Source organism: Artibeus jamaicensis, unplaced genomic scaffold, assembly GCF_021234435.1.
Source record: "Artibeus jamaicensis isolate MK-2021 breed Jamaican fruit bat unplaced genomic scaffold, CSHL_Jam_final contig_585, whole genome shotgun sequence".
Classification (NCBI taxonomy): domain Eukaryota; kingdom Metazoa; phylum Chordata; class Mammalia; order Chiroptera; family Phyllostomidae; genus Artibeus; species Artibeus jamaicensis.
The window spans coordinates 10,347,429-10,369,981 of record NW_026521894.1 but is presented as its reverse complement, the minus strand read 5'-3'; the positions used below and the strand labels follow the sequence as shown (position 1 = coordinate 10,369,981).

The 22,553-nt window shown below is 37.4% G+C and overlaps 1 protein-coding gene across 2 annotated transcripts in view; it reads left to right on the top strand.

The window, feature by feature from the left end:
• GRIA4 (glutamate ionotropic receptor AMPA type subunit 4) overlaps positions 1 to 22,553 on the top strand; it is a 395,647-nt gene that overhangs the window by 278,599 nt on the left and 94,495 nt on the right. For both annotated transcript variants that reach the window (XM_053670367.1, XM_053670368.1), the window contains exon 4: positions 5,767 to 5,951. In XM_053670367.1, coding sequence (XP_053526342.1) covers positions 5,767 to 5,951 — 185 coding nt within the window. The remainder of the gene's footprint in view (positions 1 to 5,766; positions 5,952 to 22,553) is intronic.

Here is a 22,553-nt window from a genome sequence, read left to right as displayed (position 1 = left end):
AAACGCACCAAATAAACTGAAGTACTTGAAGTTCCTGAATGTGAACTGCCATGTTGCTTTTTACTTCTAAGATTTTTATATCCTGGTTCCTCAGATTTCCAATTAATTTATTCATGAATTCAAACAACTCTACTGAGCACCCACTGGACTAGATCGTGAACACAGAAATAGAACTTACCTTCATGGAACAGTGTAGTGGCTGGAAACGACACTAATAACATTGTTCAAATGTGTACTTAGAAGCTACTGTCAAAATGTCTGAAAGAAATATACAGAAGGCTGTAAGAGCTTATATGACAGACAAATGATCTAGTCAGAAGGTAAGTGATGTGTGAGATAAAATTTGAAAGAAGGTGAAAGTGGAAGGAGCAGTATCATGTGCCAAGGCACTGCAGTGGAGCTGTAGGATACCTTCTAGAACATCTGAGAAGGCCAGTTTTGCTAGATGGTAGGAAGGTGAGGACAGTGTTATAAAAAACAAGTCTTTAAAGGGGCAGGAAACAATATGACCAGATTTTTATGTGTATCATGAAAAATTAAGAAAACACTGAAGTCTTCATGCAAGGAAGTGCCATTGAGTTTCAGTCTACAAAGATCAACTTAGTGGCTATGTGAACAGTACATGTATAACTTACTGGACTCACCCATTCTTTGTACTCAAATAAAATTTTCCGGTGACCCAGTTTTAGAAAAGCCCTAATGACATAAGTAAAAACAGTGTTGGGGCATGCTTTAGAGGTGCTGTTGAATGCCTTGAACCTGTGGAAAACAGTTGAAATGACTTGGTGTATGCCTGTAATAAGAGGGTTAGTTTGAGTTGCAACTAAAAGAAAGCTTTAAAAAATTTAAAGTATCAAATCCCCTTATATGATGTTACCTGAGCTACATATGAACACTACAATGTAAGAGTCAGGAGACACTGAGTATTATGGTCAGAAAGTATAAAGGGACTTAAGGAAAAATCAGTACCCAGAAGACCTTTGAAGACAGATTTTCTATATTTACTCTTGATTATTTGTAGAAAAGGGAAAACTAAAAAGATCCCATCTTACATTAGGTTTAAAAATATGGCTTCAAACTGTATAAGTTAGAATATCTTTGCTTATTTTCTTGAACCATGGCTTAAAAGATTGTTAGAGTCACTGCTGCTGATAATTTTATCCGAGCTACAATGTCAGTCACTCTGTGTGTGTGCTGAGACCTTAGAGTCCAGACCGCAGCCCTTCAACATGTTATTTTAGTACCTAAGCTGCTTTGGAAACAGTCCAGACTAAATGGTTACTAAATCTGCTCCACCGTTCCAGCACAGTGGCATGAAACGTGGTAAGGATCGCAGATTCCTATTCCTCTCTGTGACAGGTTACACACAGCATGAAGTACACTTCCAGATGTAACACAACTTTCTGTCCAAATGCACTGATTTGGGTTGCTGGTAATTGTGTCAGACCAGAGAAATCAATGGTGTAGTAGTGGGCGCCCTGCATAGCAATGCACAGTTTAATGAGAGAGGCTTTCATGGGAGGAAGTCCACACTGCTGCTACCTCCCTTTGTCACTTCTTTTCAGGCTCTGCCACTCTTCATGAGACCCACCCCCACCTACCCAAGGCCTCTCATCCAGGCTGGCCCAGGTCCCTTGGCCTGATGTTCCTTTATCACGTATCCATCACAACAGCCTCCTCGTCTCCTGCCTTCATGACCCTGAGGATGTTCCCTGACAATTTCTCCCTTCTCCCTTCTCATTTTCTCCTCAATTTCTCACTCTTGTGAAATATGACTTCTCTACTCAGCAGTCCACTGATGCTGCTTCTGAGGAATGCACTGATGACCTTCTAACTACAAAGCATTATGAACACTTTTCTGTTCTTAGCTAAATGAAGTTTCTTTATAGCACACAGATAACTCCCTTCTTTGTAAAATTATATCCACCCTGACATAAATTTCTCCTGATTCTCCTCCTGCGCCGCTCTGCACAGACAGTCAAATCAAAAGAGAACATCAAATAAATAAGCTCAGCTTGTTGCTAGCAGCCGTGGCTCTGGGTGATATTACTCATCCGAAATAGGTCATTATCCATGGATGGCACTGAAGCGCTGATGTGTGAGGATGCAGTGGCTCGAGACTGCTTATATCACCATGATTCTATTGAGCATAATTGATGATATAATTGCATGACAGAATAACATTTAAAAACATGTGTATGTGGAATTGATAGTGTTCTTTAATAACTATGAAAAGTCTTTAACTACTTATCATAATCCATGATGGGATCTGGTATACGCTATGCCCTCACTAATCTTCTAATAAAATCAGTTTGGTTCTTTTGAAGTTATTTATGTAATACCAAATAACTTGTGTAATAGTTGGTTATTACGTAAAACATAAGTATCAGTTTTGCTAGACAGATCATTCATTGTGAAATCAAAACCATGTCTTGTCAAACCTTAAGGAATCTTGAATATAGAAGATTTTCAATAAATTAGATTGTATAAAATGTCAAATAGCATTTTTAAAGGAGACTTAAATGATCCTTCATAGTACTTCCCATTAGTCTTGCAATATGCACCTAAAACCACAGTATCCATTTTCTGGCCAACAGGATTGCATTACATATTGTCTAATAACTAGGAGATACAAATCATAGCCTGATATAAAATTAGTACAACCAGACTTGTGATTTTCCAGTTTATATAACAGTTAAGTTACATAATTATAGATTCAACAGCAGTATTTTCTGTGATTTATGATGTATTCCCAACTACCTTAGCAAATAAGTAAGACACATAGATCTGAGTAGCAATAACAAAGAAAGCATATTAAAATCAAACACAGTTTACTAAAGAATTCAAGTTCTCAGCCAAGTTCCGATATTGCGATTGTGTGTCATTTGCACTGCATTGAAAAGATGCCATCTATTTCTGACTATGATTACTGGTTATTTCTAGGCAGCCAACTTTCTTTTCTGTGTAACAAAGATTGTGTCTTAAGGTTTTGTCTTATATCAGTTATAATGTTATTCCTAAATCTGAAATAACAGAAAACAAAATGGGAAATTTGTAATTTTATTCGTGTAAAAGTTCTGTAGGCAGAAAAACAACAACCTGGATGCCTAACGCTCCCATGAAGCCTGGAAACCACACCAGGGGCTGGTGGGGACCTGTTGGTGGGGCACTAACTGAAGCACTGGGCCAGGCTGGGGATGCTCTCAGGGACCAGGAAGCTGCTTTGATGTGTGGCCGATGTTTACCATTTTTTCAACATGCAAAAAAAAAAATCAAACAAACAATCTTTTTTGGTATGAGAATAAGTAAAAGTAGAAAAGAATAGTAAAATTGTCTATTGTTATTGTTAAAAAACATGTTCATAGGTGTCGAAATGAATAAAAGGAGCATTGCCTCACTTACTACCACAGAGCAAGTCCTAGTAACAGTCAGAATAAAGGAGGCAGGAGCGTGCACAGTGAGACAGGACTCAGCACCGTCTTGCACACACAGCAAACAGGGAACAGGGGAGATTGCCAGTTTGGGGTGGGGAGCAGGGGACAATCTAGGCAAGATTTGAAAAGGTAATTACAGGCATACATGACAAAAGGAAAGACTAAGTGGAGCGATAGGTACACCAAAATTATTGTATAGTCATTAACACGCCCTCTTTATTCTCTTTGGGGATTTTTTTTCATTTAGATAAAAATGAATCCTGACTGCCACAATATTTCATTTGGCAGGATATCAGGTAATTTATATTTCAAATATGATCTCATCATATCCATCTGTTGATATTAACAGAACATTTGTAATTTTCGAAACTCTGACTTGTAAAAGACATATCTAAAAATCAGTAGCTTTGAATCTAAAACTCACACACCAATGAAAACTGATAAGTGTGCCCTTATCTTACATGTGCTGTATAGTCATTTTCAGTCTTTACTTGTTTTTAAAGATTGTTTGTTTGTTTGTTTGTTTGTTTTTAGAGGGAGGGGGAGGGAGGTAGAAAGAGAGGAAGAGAAACATCAATGTGTAGTTGCCTCCTGAATGACCCCTGCTGGGACAGGGACCTGGCCCACAACCCAGGCATGTGCCCTGACTAGGAATTGAACAGGCAATCCTTTGGGTCACAGGCTGGCACTGAATCCACTGAGCCATACCAGACAGCTAGTCTTCACTTTTAATCTACCCATCTCTCCACTCTAACTCCGGGGACCAAAGCAGGGAGAAACTGTAGTCAGCTGCCACAGAATGAGCTCAAATGAGTGTTAGATGTTTTAAAAGGCTAGCATATTTTGTATGCCAAGCCGCAGTGGATGGAGGTGGGGAGAGCTGGTTAACAGGCTCTGATCTTAACCGATCCTTGTTGAAAGGCTCTTCATAGATTCAAATAATTTCTTCATCTTCTTTCACATTTCATTTTAAAATTGAAAGCTGGAAAAAGTGAGAGGTCAGGACAATGTTGGCATGAAGAAGTACTCTAAGTGCTGGACTCACAAGTTTGCCCTCTTGTCCTTAACCCAGACACTGAGACCTGTGACTCCCCTTCCACATTCAGAGAGATCTGGACCAAGTACAAGGTAGAGGCTACCCAATCCTCCCTGGAAGACTGTCTCCAGCTAACAAACACCCCTCCTTCCTCAGTATTCTTGGATGTGCCTTCTCAACCTTCAAAACGCTATCCAAGTTGTTTCTCTTCCATGGGTGCTCCATCTCATCCAGACAGAGCTAACCAAACTTTCCCTTGGATCAACACTACCTTGAGAATATATATTATGGTGCTTGTTAAACTGATGTACAGTTTAATGTCTATTTCCTCTACTAGATTGGATTTGAGTACCCAGTGCCTCACCTGATGTGTCATTTAATTTATCCCCATTCAGCATTACGCCCATGCCACAAGAGGAGGAAGAGTTAAACAATGCCCTCCCCATTTACAGCACTGGGCCCTCCCTAAATACCTTGCACTGTTGTAACCAAAAACACAGGTTCAGCTGCCTGCAGCAAGGAAATCAAATTTGTGAGAAAGGTGCTGGTGCAAAAGGAAAGGGCGGTGCCCTGGGAGAATGGCGGACTCCTGTTTCAAAGACCATCCCCCTTCCTGCTCAAGCTCAGTTCTTATAGGGATAGGGAGGGGAGGGCTTGGTTCTCCCTCCAATCATCTTGCTGGCTGTCAGCATCCTGGGGCCCTGTCCATCCATCTGTCTAGCTCTTGGTACACTCAGTGTAAGAACCTTCCCCTTGTGCCATCTTGGCCAGTGGGGGAGACTCCCTGGTGCTCTGACTGTCGATGGTAACACTGTTCCTTTTAATCCTATATTCCCCAGTGGAGCTAAAAAAGGCTCTTGCTACCTTGCCCAAAGGAAGCATCAAAACATATGTTCAAAATTAATTCTATCTAGTATGAAAAGTTACCAAAAGCACTTAGAAAATTGTTATTGACCCCTGGTGATGCTGTATTTGGTTTTTGGTTAATATCTTCAAAAATGTGTTTAAAGCAATGTAATATTGTTCAGTAGAGAGAGATTTTTGAGAGCTTATTCAAAATAGGATGTTCCTACTTCATTTATTCAATATTTTAAAAGGTGCTGTTGCCCTGGGTAAAGCGGAACCAAGACAAAACAAATGATTTGCAAATAACCACTCTGAATTTTAAATTTCTAAACCTCTATTGTATATTTTGAGACATAAAAAATGTTGAGATAGAATCAGTGTCTGCACGCATTATTAAATGGAAGTAAAAGGATGTTTTCAGTAACCCGTCTGAATTTTTTTACCCACTAGGATATTCAATACTCCAAGCTATTATGGAGAAAGCAGGACAAAATGGTTGGCACGTCAGCGCTATATGTGTGGAAAATTTTAATGATGTCAGCTATAGACAACTTCTAGAAGAACTCGATAGAAGACAAGAGAAGAAATTTGTAATAGACTGTGAGATAGAGAGGCTTCAAAACATATTAGAACAGGTAAGTCCTGGATTTTATAATATTATTATTAACCCAGACCCTATCAGCATCTTCTTCCAGCCATTTAGTTTGAAGTGTGTAGTCAGGGAGTTTTCATGCTATGGTATGTCTCCAGCACCATCCGTAACCTTCTATCACCAAAGGCCATTTGGGTTCTTGAGTCTCAATGCAGGGAAGACCACAGTTTCTCAGGCATTTTAAAACATGCAACACAAAGAACATTTTGTGAACCATCAAGATCTCTTGGCCTCCAATCATCATACACATCAATTTTGAAGATGAATGCCATCTAAAATATTTGAAAACTGTAATATTTGTGACTGTGTGCTTTTTCTAACCTTTAGAGGAATAGCTACATGAAAATAACAACATGAATTAGTAAAGCAATGAAATAAAATGAAACTAACTGGCACAATGTGCATAGCAGATTTTCTTTTAGATGTTGTATGTAAACACCTTACCACCACAGGAAAGGTGGTTTTCAACTCTCCACACAAAAGAAGATACTTCGAATAAAGCTTTCAATAAGTATTTGTTGACTTGCTGGGTAGGAAATTAAAAACCAGAGCTCTGTCACTGTGTTAAATGATGGGAAAATATCATCAAATAAAGGATAGCGTTTGCCTTCCCTGTAACCTGCATAGCATGATAGAGCTCTGAAAGCCTGTATTTGGCCCAAATCACAGTGATTGATCGCCATCTAGTGGTTTTAGAAATGTTTGTCCATTTTATCTAGAATATGTTAGGTGGCTAGACAATCAATATAACATGATGGATTTGTTATTTGTTTTTTGTTAGTTTGCTTCATATACGTTATCTGCATAATTACATAATTTGATTTATATTAGTAAATTTACTAATTAGCAGGTTTATTCATGAAAATAACTTAAATATGCAACTATTCAAAATCAGCATGTGTTTCACATCCTCCTTATTGTAGAAGGGCACTAAACCAGAGACCTTAAGTTTCCTTCCTCAGCTATGTTAGATTTTGTAAATGTTAAAAGTGAAAAGGAATGTGGTATTTCTTTTAGCGGGCGAGTGAGGCCAGAGCGTGCTGAGAGAGGAAATGTCAGTGTATGCACCTTCTGTTAGCCTTTACAGCAGGGAAAAAGCCCACTTGATTGAAGAAATATATTTATATTATACTGGAAAATATTAATTATGAACATGTACATTACTCAGGTTTATTCCTGAGAAAGCCCCAAATTATTAAGGCTGTAATGGTTCAGGGCATGTGAAATTCTTCAACGTGTATTTGCAGAACCCAGGGGGAAACTCTCTGCTACAAGACTGTCACTTCAGCTCAAACTCTCATTCTCCCTCTCTCCCACTCCTGCGGGTGCCGAGAGTTTGAGTTGTTTGACCTGGACAACTGAAGCTTTGTAAATAATTCCCCATGAATCCCAGAGAGCAGTCAATTCTAAGAACTGCCTGGATTGCCAAGTTCCTGTCAGAGCTTGAGTGAGGCTCAGAAAGACCCTCCACTTAGCACCTGTGCTTAAAAGATTGTGTCTGAAGGCAGCAATTGAGTGCCAAAAGCACACTGACCCATTTCAGAGGCTTAGCTGTTTTCTAAGAAGAAGTCGGCACACCCCAGTGATTTGGATTAACTCTTTAAGCCTTAAATAAGCTCTTGCTAAGGGAACTGTACATCTTAATTTCTCTCGTTTAAAAAATTATTTTTCCAGCCTTATTAAAATATGAATTATGTATAACATTGGATATGTTTAAGGCGTACAACATGACGATGTGATACCCTAACAAATGGTGAAGGGATTACCACAGTAAAATTGGTTAATAGGTTCATCACTTCACATAATTATCATTTGTTTGGGTGGACGAGGACATTTAAGGTCTATTTTCTTAGTAACTTCCAAGTATATAATACAATATTGTCAACTATAGTCACCATGCTGTGCATTACATCCCCAAATCCTAGAAAACTTGAATGTCTACTTTTTCTATTTCCATATCTATGTCTATTATTCTTGCTGAATCTAAAAGGTTTCCATCATGACTGCATAGTAATAATAAGACTAGTAATAGACCTTTGTCCCTTTAAAATACTTCTCGGGTATAAATCTCATAAAGTATAACAAAGTCTACTGTGTTGTGGGACTATAATGTACTCTTAATTGTCCTATAAAATTTCTCTGTAAGAAAGGCTTATTTCTGATTCTGAAATATTTTCTTTTACTTTCTATATTTTAATTCCTTGTACCTCTGAGCAAAATCACTTTTAGTATTTCTAGTTTTACCCTCAACTCATCTAAATACAAGAGCTAATCCAGATTTGTGTCAGGTCATTTCATTACCTCAGTGATTCAGCATCTTAAATAAATGGGGGTAACAATAGAAAACAATTTTAAAGAATCAATCAAAGCATTTTTAAAAGCAAAATACTAAGGAATCTTAATCAGAAAAATATATCCCTCTCTCAGAAGCTGGTAAAATTATTACAATAAAGATCAGGGGAAATTTCCAGAAGGATGGATGCCCTTTGTAATATAGTAGCATACCGTTAATAAATCTACTTTTTTGATGTTTCAATTTGTATCAGTTTTCAACATTATAATGTAAATAGCTTACATAATTTTCTCTCAAAATTAATAGTGGACAACTGAAGTTAGAGGAACACTCATCTTCAGTATATGTTTTCCAAATCATTTGTATTCAATGAACTAATCACTTCTTTTTAAAATTTAATCGTTATTGTATTTTTTCCATTATCCCCCGCAGCAAACACCACACTGTGGTCCACGTCCATGAGCCGCTGTTTGCTCAGTGCCTCCACCCCCTGACTGCCACCCCCACTACCTGTCACCCTGCTCTCCATCTATGAGTCTGTCCCCATCTGCCTTGTTCAACTTTGTTCACTAAATTCCACATATGAGTGAACTCATATGGCATTGGTCTTTCTCTGCCTTATTTCACTTAGTATCATGTTCTCCAGATCCAACCATACTGTTGCAAAGGCTTATAAATGCACTGCTATTTAGAATAGCAGCTAGCCACATTCTCATTCAAACATTCAAAAAATGAGGCTCAAAACAGGTATTTGAAATTGTGGTTTAAGGAAAATGGAGGAATTGATGTAAATATCTCTCACTGAGCTATTAAGGGGACTAAATAGTAATGTGAAAAAATACAATAAAAATTAAACAAAAAATAACGCAATAGAAAATAACAAAACTACATTAGATTTTTGCCGTTTTGTTTGCATCAGGCTCCATTAAAGCTAACTTTATTTTTGGCCCTCTAAATCTAATGGGCATTTTGGTCTACTGATCAGCAAGGAAAAAAAAACCTTTGTAAAGCAACTTACAACTAAAAACATTTTTGAGTATTTGTCGAGTTGTTGATCAATTATTGAGAGAAAGAATCTTGATTTCTACTAAAATTACTATACTCTTTTTGGACAATGGCATTGTTCATCTCACCTTGTTTTCTTGCTATAAAAATACATCAATTACTTTATAAAATAGCTCATAATAGCTTAATATACCTAGGAGCAAATCAATTGTTTCCATATCAAAGAAAGTGGCATATAGCAGGAGACTGTCAAACATTATCTTCACATATATCTATTAATTTTAAATCTGGAACTTAATTAGTCAAAAAGAGTCTCTGGGGACTCTATCTAATACTTTATCAATTGAACATTGAAGTACCAGACTTCAATTCACATTTTTAACCCAGTAGCAAAAAAGCAACAAAACCTTGATATTCATCTTTCTAGCGTCAAAAACCATTTGAGCAAAACAGCCCTTGAAGCTAGTGGCTGCTCACAAGCTCACTCCACCAGGAACACAACCTAAGAGCCTGCAGCTGGGTTTTAGTGGCTCCCACAGGCTCAGCGTGTCCTCTGAGATTTACAGTGGTCACGACGGGCAGTGGGAGGGCTTGTGTTCTTCTAACGCGTTCTTTGGTCAATTCACTTATGGCCTCAAAATTATAATTTTTCCAGAAAACATAAAGGTTTTTACTTTTTGAGGGATGGATAAGAAATCTTAAATTGTTTATTTTTCAAAAGTGAGTGAATCCATTCATACATGATTCTTCTCCTTCCTTACCATAAATGAGGAGCATTGGGCTGAGATGATCCGGAAAAGCCTTGCTCACTCTAAAAGTCAATAATGCTATTTGCAATGAAGACGTTCTGATAATTGTGTCTGATCCTGAAGCAATATACAATTTTACACATGGGGCATATGCTGAAAAGAAACATAAAGATTAAATTTCAGTCAAGTGGCCTTTTCTGTATGTTCACTCGTTCTACAAATATTTATTGAGTGCCCACTTTGGGTCAGGCCCCGTGCTCTGCTGAAGATAAAGTGAGAGCAAAAGAGATACATTTTCTGTTCTACTTAGTAACTCTTACCTGGTTAACTGTGGTTTAAACAAAAAGTATTTGTTCAAATCCTATTAAAATATATTCTCTCCTTTAGAAAAATAGTACATAAAAAGTGATCAAGACTCTCATTGCCTCAAGGACTTTGCTCTGAGTGCCAGTTCTTATTGAAGAGATGATGATGTCAAAGGTATTAGATAGAGAACTGGAAGTATATTGGCCTTGGGATATACCATAGATGTATTGAAGGAATCCAACCAAGTAAACCAAGTAGTTATCAGGTGAAGATGTCAAAAAGTGACCTCCTTGCACAGAATTGCTATTTATCAAGTAATGGAGAAACTGGCCCTAGAATGGGCTCACAGATATCTCAAACTGACTCTGACTCACACCTCAAATTTCATGGTGCCCCTTTTCTTTCACCAGCATCCTCTGTCTTGCCATAGGAAAGCGAAATTCAGTGTTTGGTCAAACACAGTGTGAATCTCAGATAGTTAGTAAACCCAGTGACCTTCCCTTACCATTTGCAAATTAATCAGAAAAGCTTAAAAGTCAGGATTGACCTCTTAGAGCTTTATTGCATCACAAGAGGAAGCCAATAATCCTTCCTTGGGGGCACAATTTGAAGTGGAAAATTCCTCGCAAACAGAAATGTTGCCATTTGCACATGGGCAGTGAAACAAGGACAGGGCCCCGTTAACTTGTGCTTATTCCAAGGCAGCCTCCGTGTCTGGTGCCACCTAAGTGACACATCAGGCCTCAGACAGGGTTTTTGGCAAATTGCCCAATGTGTGGCAGTGCTGATTAGCAGTCTACCTAGAGCCTGTTTACCTAGAGTCTGCATTTATAAATTTTCAGGGTTCTCTAACCTTCCTTTAGTGCAAGGAATTGCACTAAATACACACAATTGTTCGAAATGTGTATGCTTCCCCAAACACATAGGACACTGAATAAAACATCAAAAAGAGCCAAAGACCTATAAGAGCCTGCCTCTGCAAGCCATATTTGGTTGAGCCATTCATTATCTAGAAAGAAAGGAGAATTATAGTTAATAGCCATAAATTCATTTTTCCCACACTAAAACATAATAAAGAAAAAAATCCTTTAAAAAGTTTGAGATAAGATACAGAAAAGACAAGAAGAAGCAGCCAGAGAAAAGGAAGCTAGTTATGAGCAGTCATTATAGAGAGCTGATAGCTTCAATTATTTGCATCATCTAAAGAAAGATGAAGCAGCATATATTATGATCGTGGGAATGAGCCACCAGCAGGAGACAGGACAATTCTGCACTCGACTCCTTATTTATTCACTCAGCATCTCTGTGCCAGCCACCATCCCAGGTACTGCATGGCTCCACCAAGAGGAGCAAAACATGGACCCCGCACTGGGAACTCACAAACTAAATAATTACCATTGCATGGGTTCAGAAACAGAATTATGGCCAAACGTGTCAGGAACTAGAAGGTGTGGTGACTAAATATAACCGGAATTCTTCCTGGGGGGAAGAAAGACATTGAAATGGAAAATGCACTGTATGCTCCCAGGAATGGGAAAGGGGTGAAAGGACTCCAGACAGAAACTGCAAAGGCAAGGGGGTCTGAAAAAGCTCGGAAGGAGGAAACCAATTCTATGTGATAAAAACTGGGTAGAGGGCAAAGGTGAAGCTATAAAAACCAGAAGCAGCAGGAGCAAGGATTAATGCTTGTATTGCATTAATTTAGCGATCTGCCTTTGCTGTTGAAACCTCTCCATGAAAGCAGGGTCTAAGTTTATCATTTACCAATTTACTCCCAGTGATAGGAAAGGACATCAAAATAATTGTTGAATAAATGAAAGTCTGAATGAGCTTCACATGAAGACACAGGCAAGAGAAATATCTCTTTTATGTGTTTCAGGGAAGAGCACCCAGTAGGACTGCAAGTTGTAGAGGGTAAGCCCTCAATCATCTGAGATCGGGAATTTAGGCTTGCAGAGTTTGTTGTGTAGGCTGAAAAAAAAGCCCAAGAGTGTTTACTTTCATATATTAAAGTAACAGTGAGTGAGATACCATGGGAACAAATCAGGCACTTAAATAAATTACTATAGCAAAAAAATCATATCAGCGATTTCCCACACTGCAGTACTGGCAGAGCTGGCTGCTGTTACGTCATTATAAAGCTACTTTTGCACACCAAGCTTGGCTCGATCTGGAGCTGCAACAAAGTAAGAAAAAAACTTAAAAGACATGAGATTATGTTTTAAAAGGTAAACTTTACTTCTTTCATCTTACTTTTTTAATCTATATTGATTTGAATGTGCAAGTCCCATTATGATGCACTGGGTTTATTGTTTTCACAGAAAACAGAAATACCTTTACAGATTTCGGCCAGGCAAAGGAATTGGTAGGAGTTGTAAAGGCTTCTCTAATTACATCTTAGCAACTGTTTCCATGGTTGCAGCTAATCTTCATTCTTATAAACACACTAAAAATAAAAAGAAATGCAGACAAAATATATAACATTTTTTGAAGAGAAGAATATGGTTGTCAGAATAAAATTTGTTTTAGTTGATACTACAAGAACCTTATTACAATAGTTGTCATTATTATTGTTGACTTGAGCATTCAAAAATTCAGCTTCTTAATTTTAAAAAGTTAAAGGAAAATCTGCTTGATAATTTTAGATATATAAAAAATTAGTTTCTCTTGCTTTAAGTAAAAGTCAGCTGCATAGACTTATCTACTACCGTTTAGGAATAGGTAAGTAATAGTCTCTTTAAGTAGAAAAAAGAATGTTATTTCATTTTATTTCACTAGATTTTGTAGCTACTCTTTAAATGTTTAAAAGGCAGTGAGATTAACAAAAAGGAAGAAAAAATTCAAAAATACCTTTGAGGATATGTTCTGTGTCTGGTAAACATTATAAATACAACTATACTTTATAAATTCTAGAGTATTCACATTAAACAGTTTAGTAATTGAGTGTACTACCTGTTAATAAATGAAGTGATACATCTTTTTAGAAAGATAATGGAACAAATTCACTCCTAATTCTCTCCTTCAAGTTAACCACATAATTGTTCAACATTTCCTTCCTCTTGTCTAGATATTCTCTGAACTCATGTACATACCAAGTTTAAGATCAGATTGTAGAAGGAAATTAAAGCAGTGTAATTTTTACCAAAATAAGTAAGTTTTACATAATCACTGACACCTGGAAGAATGATCAAGACATAGGAAATTTACTTTCCCTTTCTTAAGGTTCATATATAACACATGATTGTTTATTCTTCCAAAGTCCAGGCTCATATTGTCTCTGTACTGGCCCTATGTCCTCCCTTTAAAACTACAGAACATATATTGGAACATATAAATATGCATGTATAAGGTCTGTCCATAATATAACAAATACAGTTTTTGTGACATCAGTGTAACCTGGCAGCCAATCATTCCTGGATTGGAATGAGCATGCATGAACAATGACAACTTCACTGTACTAGTTTGTGGGGTGGTAGACACCATTGAGTGAACCTGTGTACTGTGTGCATCACATTCAAAACAACTGAGTGAGTAGAGCAACCAATCTGCATCAAATTTTGCATTAATCTTGAACATTCTTCCATGGAAACTATTTGGATGATTCAGAAGTATGTGGCTATAGGCAACTGGTGATTGGTAGCTTCATCAAGACATGCAGATGTTTTTGGTGAAACATCAAATCATCCAGGTGACTCAGCCCCACTAGAGCCCAGATTTGGTGCCCTGTGACTTCTAGCTTTTCCCAAAACTAAAATCGCCTCTAGAAGGGAAGAGATTTCTGACCTTTGATGACATTCAGGAAAATACAATGGAACAGCCATTGATGGTGATTCTCACAAAGGATTTTGCTGAGTGTTTTGAACAGTGGAAGAGATGCTGGGAGAACTGTGTGAGATCCCAGGTACTTACTTGGGAGGACACTGAGGCATCATTGTAATATGTACAGTGTTTCTTGTATCTTGTACCTTCTTCAATAAATATCTCTATTTTTTAAATTATATGGCTGGGTACTTTCTAAACAGACCATATATATTGGAATTTTATTTTTATAACTAATTTTTGTTCATTTTTTCTGATTGTTTTAACATAAACTTAAAGTCAAATATTCTAATATAATATAATATAATATGTAGTATTTTGCAAGTAACACAAGAGAAATAAATTGTCTTGTCTCTGCCCACCCCACCATTTATTTTCCTTCCTTATAAATGTATTCAACACTCATCCATTTGCTCATTTATTCAACAAATATTTATCAATACCTATGGACATTGTATATAAAGTTAAATCAATCTCAGTGCATCTGTTGAAGAAATTTCAAATGTAAAGGAAAGCAGAAGAACACAAGCAAGTAATACAGCACAAAGGTGTAATAAAGATGAAAGTAGATTATTGAAAAATGAGTTAGAATTCCCTAGGAAGAAAACCTGGGAAAAGACATGCAAGGCATGTTCAGAGCAGAGCCCTGGGGTGGGGTAGCCACCTCTGTAGGGAAAGGAAGTGAGTGTGGTTTGAATATCAAGTGCAGGGGAAACAAGAAGGCAAATTGAAGGCAGGTTGTGAAGGGCCTCATAGGCTTTACTTAGTAGTTTTAAATTCATAACATTCACACGTCATTGGATGTCTTCAAACATTATCAAGTTTTTTATTTTTAAAAGATAATTCTGCTGACAATATAGAGAATGGACTGGAAGTAGTATAGTAAAAGAGTAAATGTTCTTAATCCTTATACTTTTTTTCACTTTTATATTTTAAAGTATAAAAATATACTTTATATTTTAAGGATGTGCCATGTCTCATAAAGTATAACTTCATTTATTTGACACCTGTGCAGCAAATATTTACTCAGTGCTTACTACAGACCAGTGTTGTAGGCTCAATAGATGTCCCTACCCCATGGAGCTTATATCTCCGTGAGGGAGCCATACAATAATCAAACGAATATGTAACGCCAAGTAGGGAAAACATTATTTACTAAGTACATTTATTAAATGTCACTTTGCAAAACACCATGCTATACACTTAGGCATTCATAGTCTTTACTATTTTTGTTAAGATTTTGAGAAGTTTACCTGATCTAACTGGGGTTTACAAAAATTAATAATGTTAACAGTATTCTCAGTCATTATGAATAATAGTCTTTAAATTTTTACTTTAACTGTGTGAAAATATGGGCAAAAGACCTACCCAGTGAAATTGCTATGCAAATATTACATACCAACACCAAATAGGAGAATCTCATTTGTTAGGGAGAGGTATCAATTTTTCTGCCCTTCTCTATTAGTTATGACCTTTCATTTATTCATTTTTTAAATGATTTTGGAGTCAATCATTTGAACAAATGGGAAGGGTTTACTCAAAAAAATTTTGAACTTTTTTTTTGAGACAGGATGTCTGTTTATATCTATGTCCTCTCTGAATCTACTTCATACAAACCTGGCCTCTCCTACCAAACTTGGATTCGAAGTAGAACATATCCATAAGTTTAAATGCAAAGAAAGTATCCTATTGCTGTAATGGAGACAACCGTACTTGAACAACAATAAAGGCGGGGGCAACTTTTTCCATAAGACCCCCGTCCACCATGGATGAAAGTAACACTACCAGGACATGATCTGCTTGGGGAGGAGAGGTGGCCAATTTCTCAGAGGAAAAAGGCCAGGGGCCCCTTCCTCAATGGCTTTTATTGGGTTGTAATGCACAGGAATACAGGTGGTAAGGATCAAACAGTAGATAACATTTCAAAGAAATCTGAGGGCTTAGTCTTAGACAGTGTCTGTCAGGTAAGGGGGGTGCAGAAACTTTGGGAGACATACTCATTTCCTGCTTGGACCCTTATCATGTGAATGAAAGCACTCTTAGCAAAGCAGGCTTCACAGGGCTTTTGGGAACTCTTTCTTATGCCCGATAACCCCGGATCCCACTCCAGCCAATAAGGGGCTGCACTGCCTCCCCCATCACAGGTTTTCAGGCTTAAGTGGATGAGAGCCAGGAAGCACTTGTCCAAGAGGACTTGGGAACTCAGGCTATGTCAGAATAGCCGGGGGGTGAGGGTACATCACTCCCTCTTTGTTGCAGCCCCCTGAGTCCTTCCATGATGGACTCTTAAGTGATTGTGTCTGGCCTATGACTGAGGAGTTGTATCCGTCATGGACTAACCGACCATGCTCTGGGGGCAGGGGGAGGAAGTGGAAGCAGCATTTGCTACCAGAGACAAGCTTTGTCTCCTAAGTGGCTCACAGACTGGAGGTCGCTCACTCAGCCTTAGCCATGGGAGGCAGTTACAACTCCTGAAACCAAGCAGAGCGGTTCCCAACAAATAAATAAGTAAAGAGAATAACTCTGGGGTCATATGACTTATGTATTCAGTCACGATTTTATCTATCAAATATAATTACAAACATATAAATTTAAAAATTCATGACCAAAAAATTACCAGCTGAAGTTACAAAATAGTGAGGTTCTATCACAAAAATTATGGACAGAACTTAAATATGCCTTAAATGGTTTAGGTTGCGCTTTTGCTGTGGGTAAAGATGATCAACGCTGAAGAGAAGTAAGAAAGTGCCATCAAAACAACTGAAGTTTGAAATGCATATGACAGTTAAGGATAGATGTGAGTGAAGAATAAGGTTATAGGATGAACTTTTTAAAATCTTTTTATATTGTTGTTCAAGTACAGTTGTCTCTATTTTTGGAGACAAAAAAAATGGAGACAACCACTGCCCTCCACCCCACCAACTTCTATCTCCTACCCTCCATCCTACCCCCCTTTGGCTTTGTCCATGTGTCCGTAATACATGGAAGGATGAACTTAAACAACCTTTTTATTTTTTAATTCATTTTTTTAAATATATTTATTTATTTTTAGAGAGAGGGGACAGAAAGGAGAAAGAGAGGGAGAGAAACATCAACATGTGGTTGCCTCTCATGTGTCCCCCACTGGGGACCTGGCCTGCAACCCAGGCATGTGCCCTGACTGGGAATCGAACTGGTGACCCTTTGCTTCACAGGCCCGTGCTCAATCCACTGAGCTACACCAGTCAGGGCTAAACAACGTTTTTAAATTGTTCTACAGAACTGCACACTATCTGGCTCAGGGGGGTTTAGTGTGCTTTCTGTTATTAAAGTCTCTAAAAATTCCTACAGCAAAAAAACCCTACTAAACCTTATTTAATCTAGCATTCCCTGCAAAAGCAGCCACAGAACTTTTTTTGCACTCACCTCTTTACATTTTATTTGCCTAAATATATGACTCCTCAAATTTTTATAACCCAAGATATCTTTTCAGTGATGATATATCCAATTAGGTACAACTCAAGAAATAAGATATTCCACCCTGGCTGGTGTAGCTCAGTGGATTGAGCATAGGCTGTGAATCAAAGGGCCACCAGTTTGATTCCCAGTCAGGGCACATGCCTGGGTTGCAGGCCAGGCCCCCAATATTGGGAACACAAGAGGCAACCACACACTGATGTTTCTCTCCCTCTCCTTCTGCTTCTTCTCTTCCCCTCTCTCTCTAAAAAAATAAATTAAAATCTTTAAAAAATAAATAAGATATTCTGATTAATAAAAGATAACTATATGTACTAACGCTTCCAGAGTATCTATCTTCAAAGAGAACATCAGAAAATGTATTTAACACTAGTTTAGTTAGAATGTATTTGACTATATTGTACATAGTTTAACCTTTAATTATTACTTTGAGCTTGTTTCATAAATAGAATTACCTATTTTATTGAATTGAATTGGCACTAAATATAGGATATATACTTGAACTGTTATTTTAAATATACATCTGGTAAAGTACAAGCTATACAAAATTGAATCTGAATTATTTAAGCCTTTCTGATAATTAGCTTTATTATGGTATATAAAAAATTTGCAGACCTAGACTTGGATATGTTACATTTTACCTGGTAATTCTTCATCTGTGTGTTCCTGACCCAGTCTAGTGCAAAATGAAATTAGCAATACCTTGCATATATGTTTTTATTGAAATAAACAATATGTTCAGACACAAGATTATTTGAAAAAAAAGAACTGTGTCTTTATTTCATTGTTGGAAATCTAGTTATTCTCATACACAGGTTTGGCATCATAAAAATCTAATGTCACTCTCACAAGTATCTGTTCTATTAATTTTCTTATTATGAAAGATAGATTACTATTGAATTGCTATGGCCTAAAAAAGGCCATAGGGTGCATTAAAAATGATGAGAAGTGTAGTCAAAAGACCTGGGGTGAGGTCCCAGCTTCATCACTTAATGCTTGTATTTATTTAACGCATTTGTTAATGAAAGCACAGGATTAACCTCTCCACCTAGATCTCATTAGAATGATTTTTATATTGCTTCTTATAAAATGTCTCTTTAATGAAAGAAGAACATGCTGCTCTCTGCTTCTTTGAAGCTGTTATGTGAGTTTCAAATTAATAACTACAAATTCCATAGAATCTTTTGTGCCTCTTTGCAAATATTTTAAATCACTAAATCAAAATGCTATTAATTCAAAATGGATCTCTGCTAAGAGATATTCAGAGTTAACACAATGAGAATTATAATACTGTTCAGGATTTGTGGATGTAGAATTTTTGAACAACCATAATTGTCAGAGAGAAGGACATACAGGTGTATTCTACCACGTGTTTTTCTGTAGCAGTCACCCTGATGGGGTGAAGAGGCACAGAGTGGAAATTAAACACCAGAATTTCAGCACTCGCTTTTCACTTATAGTTCTACCACCCTATTCAAATCATATTACTCTCAGTGTGGGAGAGGTGTGTATAAAGTTATCTACATTCTTCAATCTGAAAGGATAAAGCTGAAAGAATTTTTTATCATTTAGAATAAATTTGAAGAAAGAAACAATAGCAAACCAGTACTATACATGGGTATCCTTAAAGATTATAAAACAATGTGAAGGGGAAAATCATGTTTCAGGAATATAAATAACTCATTAAATAAAGATACTCATTCATTCCTATTTCTCTATACAAGAGAATAAACATTTCAAACCAAATTTACATATCCAAATAAAAGTATTTTGTACAACTCAAGACCCTGATTATACATAGAAATTAGGAACTCAGAATATAACCAAGAGGGGTTACACTACAGAGATGAAAATCTTGCAACAGTCAACAGAAGTGTTTTTTACATTATAGATTACACTACCACACTGGTAATTATTGTTAAACTGGAGACTATCTCAGTTTGGCTTCCCCCAGAAGCAGTCCTTAAGGCAGGAATTGGTGCGTAATCAGTCGGTTTGCTAGGTGAAGAACACACCTGAAGCAGAGTGGACAAATGCAGTCAATAAAAGGTGCAGTATTTATCTAGCAAATTACTAAATAAATTACTGTGTGTGTGAGAGAGAAAGGGGCTTAATCTCATGTGTGTAATTAGTGTAAACTAATTACTGGAGCTAGTGTAGAAGATACAAGTCAGAATCATCTCACCTGTGGGGCAAGGGACTTAAATGATCTAGGCACCGGTTCCTGTCACCACTGCATGAGTGCTGGGGAGAGGGCATGGATCTCCTGACTCTTCTGAGCTGATCTCCCCACCACCCCACCCCTAAGGGCAAAGCACGCTCTAGAGACTAGAGAAGACCCTGTGTCATGGAAATGCAGGTGCTGCCAGTTAGAAGTCATAAGCCAGTGTGCGTTAACATGGTAAAAGAAAAAGCATGGTGGGGCACCAGCAGTGTTTATTACAGTGACTGACAATACAGATATAGAACTTTTAAGTCTGTATAAGATTCTAGTGTCCAAAGAACTCTACCCCAACATATTTTATTGATCATGAACCAGCTTTTGCAGTGTCCTTCCAGTGAGAGAGATCATTACTTTGAGATGTAGCCATTCCCTTTATGGGCAACTCTCTTCCCCTCCCTTTCTCCTAAAAAACAATTTGTCCTAATTAGAAGCTTTTATAATTTCTAACATCTCCAAGTATAGAAAAGAATAAAAATATATGCACACACACCTGTGTGTGCACATGGTACTTCTTTCCCTGCAAACATTTGATAAGAGCTCTCATTTCCTATCTTCTCTCTTAATCTCCTCTCACACTGGGCAGCCTTAGTTCTATTTGGTCTGGGCTCTTCATTTCCCTCTCCGCATGGGTGCATCCCACGCTCCACACTAAAGGTTCTTCTGTTATTGTACGAGACTGTAGTTTAGGTCCACAGCTTGTTTGCAAAAGTCCCTTGTATTTTTTTCTTTTTATAGAACTGAAGAAAACTAACTAAACAAACTAAAACTGTGGTGTTTGTCTATATTAAAATGTGTTGAAGCATATTTAAAATCAGCATTCAGGGGACGTTTGGGAGTCTGACATTTCTATAGAATACAAAGATTAGTGAGAGGGACTGCCTTCATACAATAAATCTCCAACATTTACCAGGCATCGTGTCTCCATCACTGCCAAAATGTTGTACTGTTTTCTCCACGTCACTGAACTCTCAGGAACACGATGATAACTGGGAGAGATAGTTCCAGCTGACGTGTAAAATCCCACTAAAAGGGGAACCAAAACCACTCCTACTCACACTCCAGTGTGCCACTGCAGATCTTCAGCTTGAAGACAGTGCTTAATAGAACAATCACAGCTTCGTAATAATACTTTCAGGTAATACATATCAGCTCTTGTCTCAAAGGACCCCTGAGTGATACATAAAACCACTGGTGATACATAAAGGACTAACATAAAATCTGATTGTGGAGCGAACACTGAGCTTTATTCATTTTCAAGTCTCAAATTGATCTTAATATGCTAGTGGTGGTGACATTTATATTCTCATTAACTTCTTTATTCACCCAATCAATATTTAGTAGGATCTATTCTCTCTTGAAAACTACCTTGTTCTCCTAATCATACAATACCACTTCTTAAAACTCACACTACTCTCTTTACTCTGTTTGAATTGCAGTCATAATAATCATCCTTGTAATAGCAGCACTGACTTACCTATCTTTCTAATCTTTGGCTCTCCTGACCCTAAAGTTATACATGAGACATTTATTGCACTACTTATTTAAAAGTAGAGGCAAGATGAAAAAGTGTCCTGGACTCATTTTTTTCCTCTAATTTTAATAAATAAATAAAGATTTTAAAGTGCCAGTCCCATTCATAAAAACTGATTATGCCATAATTTGTTAATAAAACATTTGCAGCGATGCCATCTGGCATTTACCTCATTGAGACACATAAGCCTGATTTCAGAATTGAATTATTTGACCATCACCATGGCTGTTGAAACAAATGTTATTTCCTAAAAAAACAAACAAAAAGTAATTAAAAGAATCAAGTAATCACTTTTTCTATGTTTTATTCTTGTAAACATGGGCTCACTTGAAAGTGTATCATCAATGTGGCTTGTATGTCCTTTCTAACCCACTCTTCACACTCTCCTCCAAACTCTCCATCATTAGTCTTTGTTTAATTCCATCCTGGCTCTTTTAAGAAGATAAAGCATGAAAATGCTGATCTGCTTTTTTGCATTTTTTTGTCTGTATGAAAAGCCGCCGTTAGTTACTGCAGCCAAGTCCTCATCTAGGCGGTGTTTTCACATGACAACTCTGTCAAAACACTTGAGTGAGTGTAGTGCTATCTGAGATTCATATCATTCACCTCAAGCTGTTTCTCTCCACTTTTTATAAAAGAATAGCATCAGATATACGAAGACACAAGGTTTGTGTCTACATTCGAATTCAAGTCACTCAGATTTTTTTTACATAAGACAGTCTTTACTTCGGTTGAGATAACAAAAGATGTAAAACAACACCCATGATGTCAATTTTATACAGTCATTTTTCAAAAATTAAAAATAATATTCTAGGCATAGGATACTTTACTATGGAGGATAAACATGATTTTTCTCAAAGAAATTTCGGTCTAGTGGTGGACACTTGGCAGAAGTACCAAGATCTTGCCTTAAACTATGGCCACCCTGGGTCAGTGTGTATCACACTCACTGCACACATTGAGGCCTTTGCAACAACCTGCAGAACCTTCGCTTTTTCCCGGCTGGGATCTGGCTCAGGAAAAATGGTATTCCTTCTAGCATCACCAGCGAGGTAAATAACTGCTCCCTGAGGCCCTGGGTTTGCAGAATGTCGATGCACATCAAGCTCTGCAAGGCTAACGCCGTGGCTGCCAGGATTTTTGTCACTTTTGGTTCTTTTTGGTGTCTCTAAGTCCTCAACCCTTGAAAATGTTTTACATAA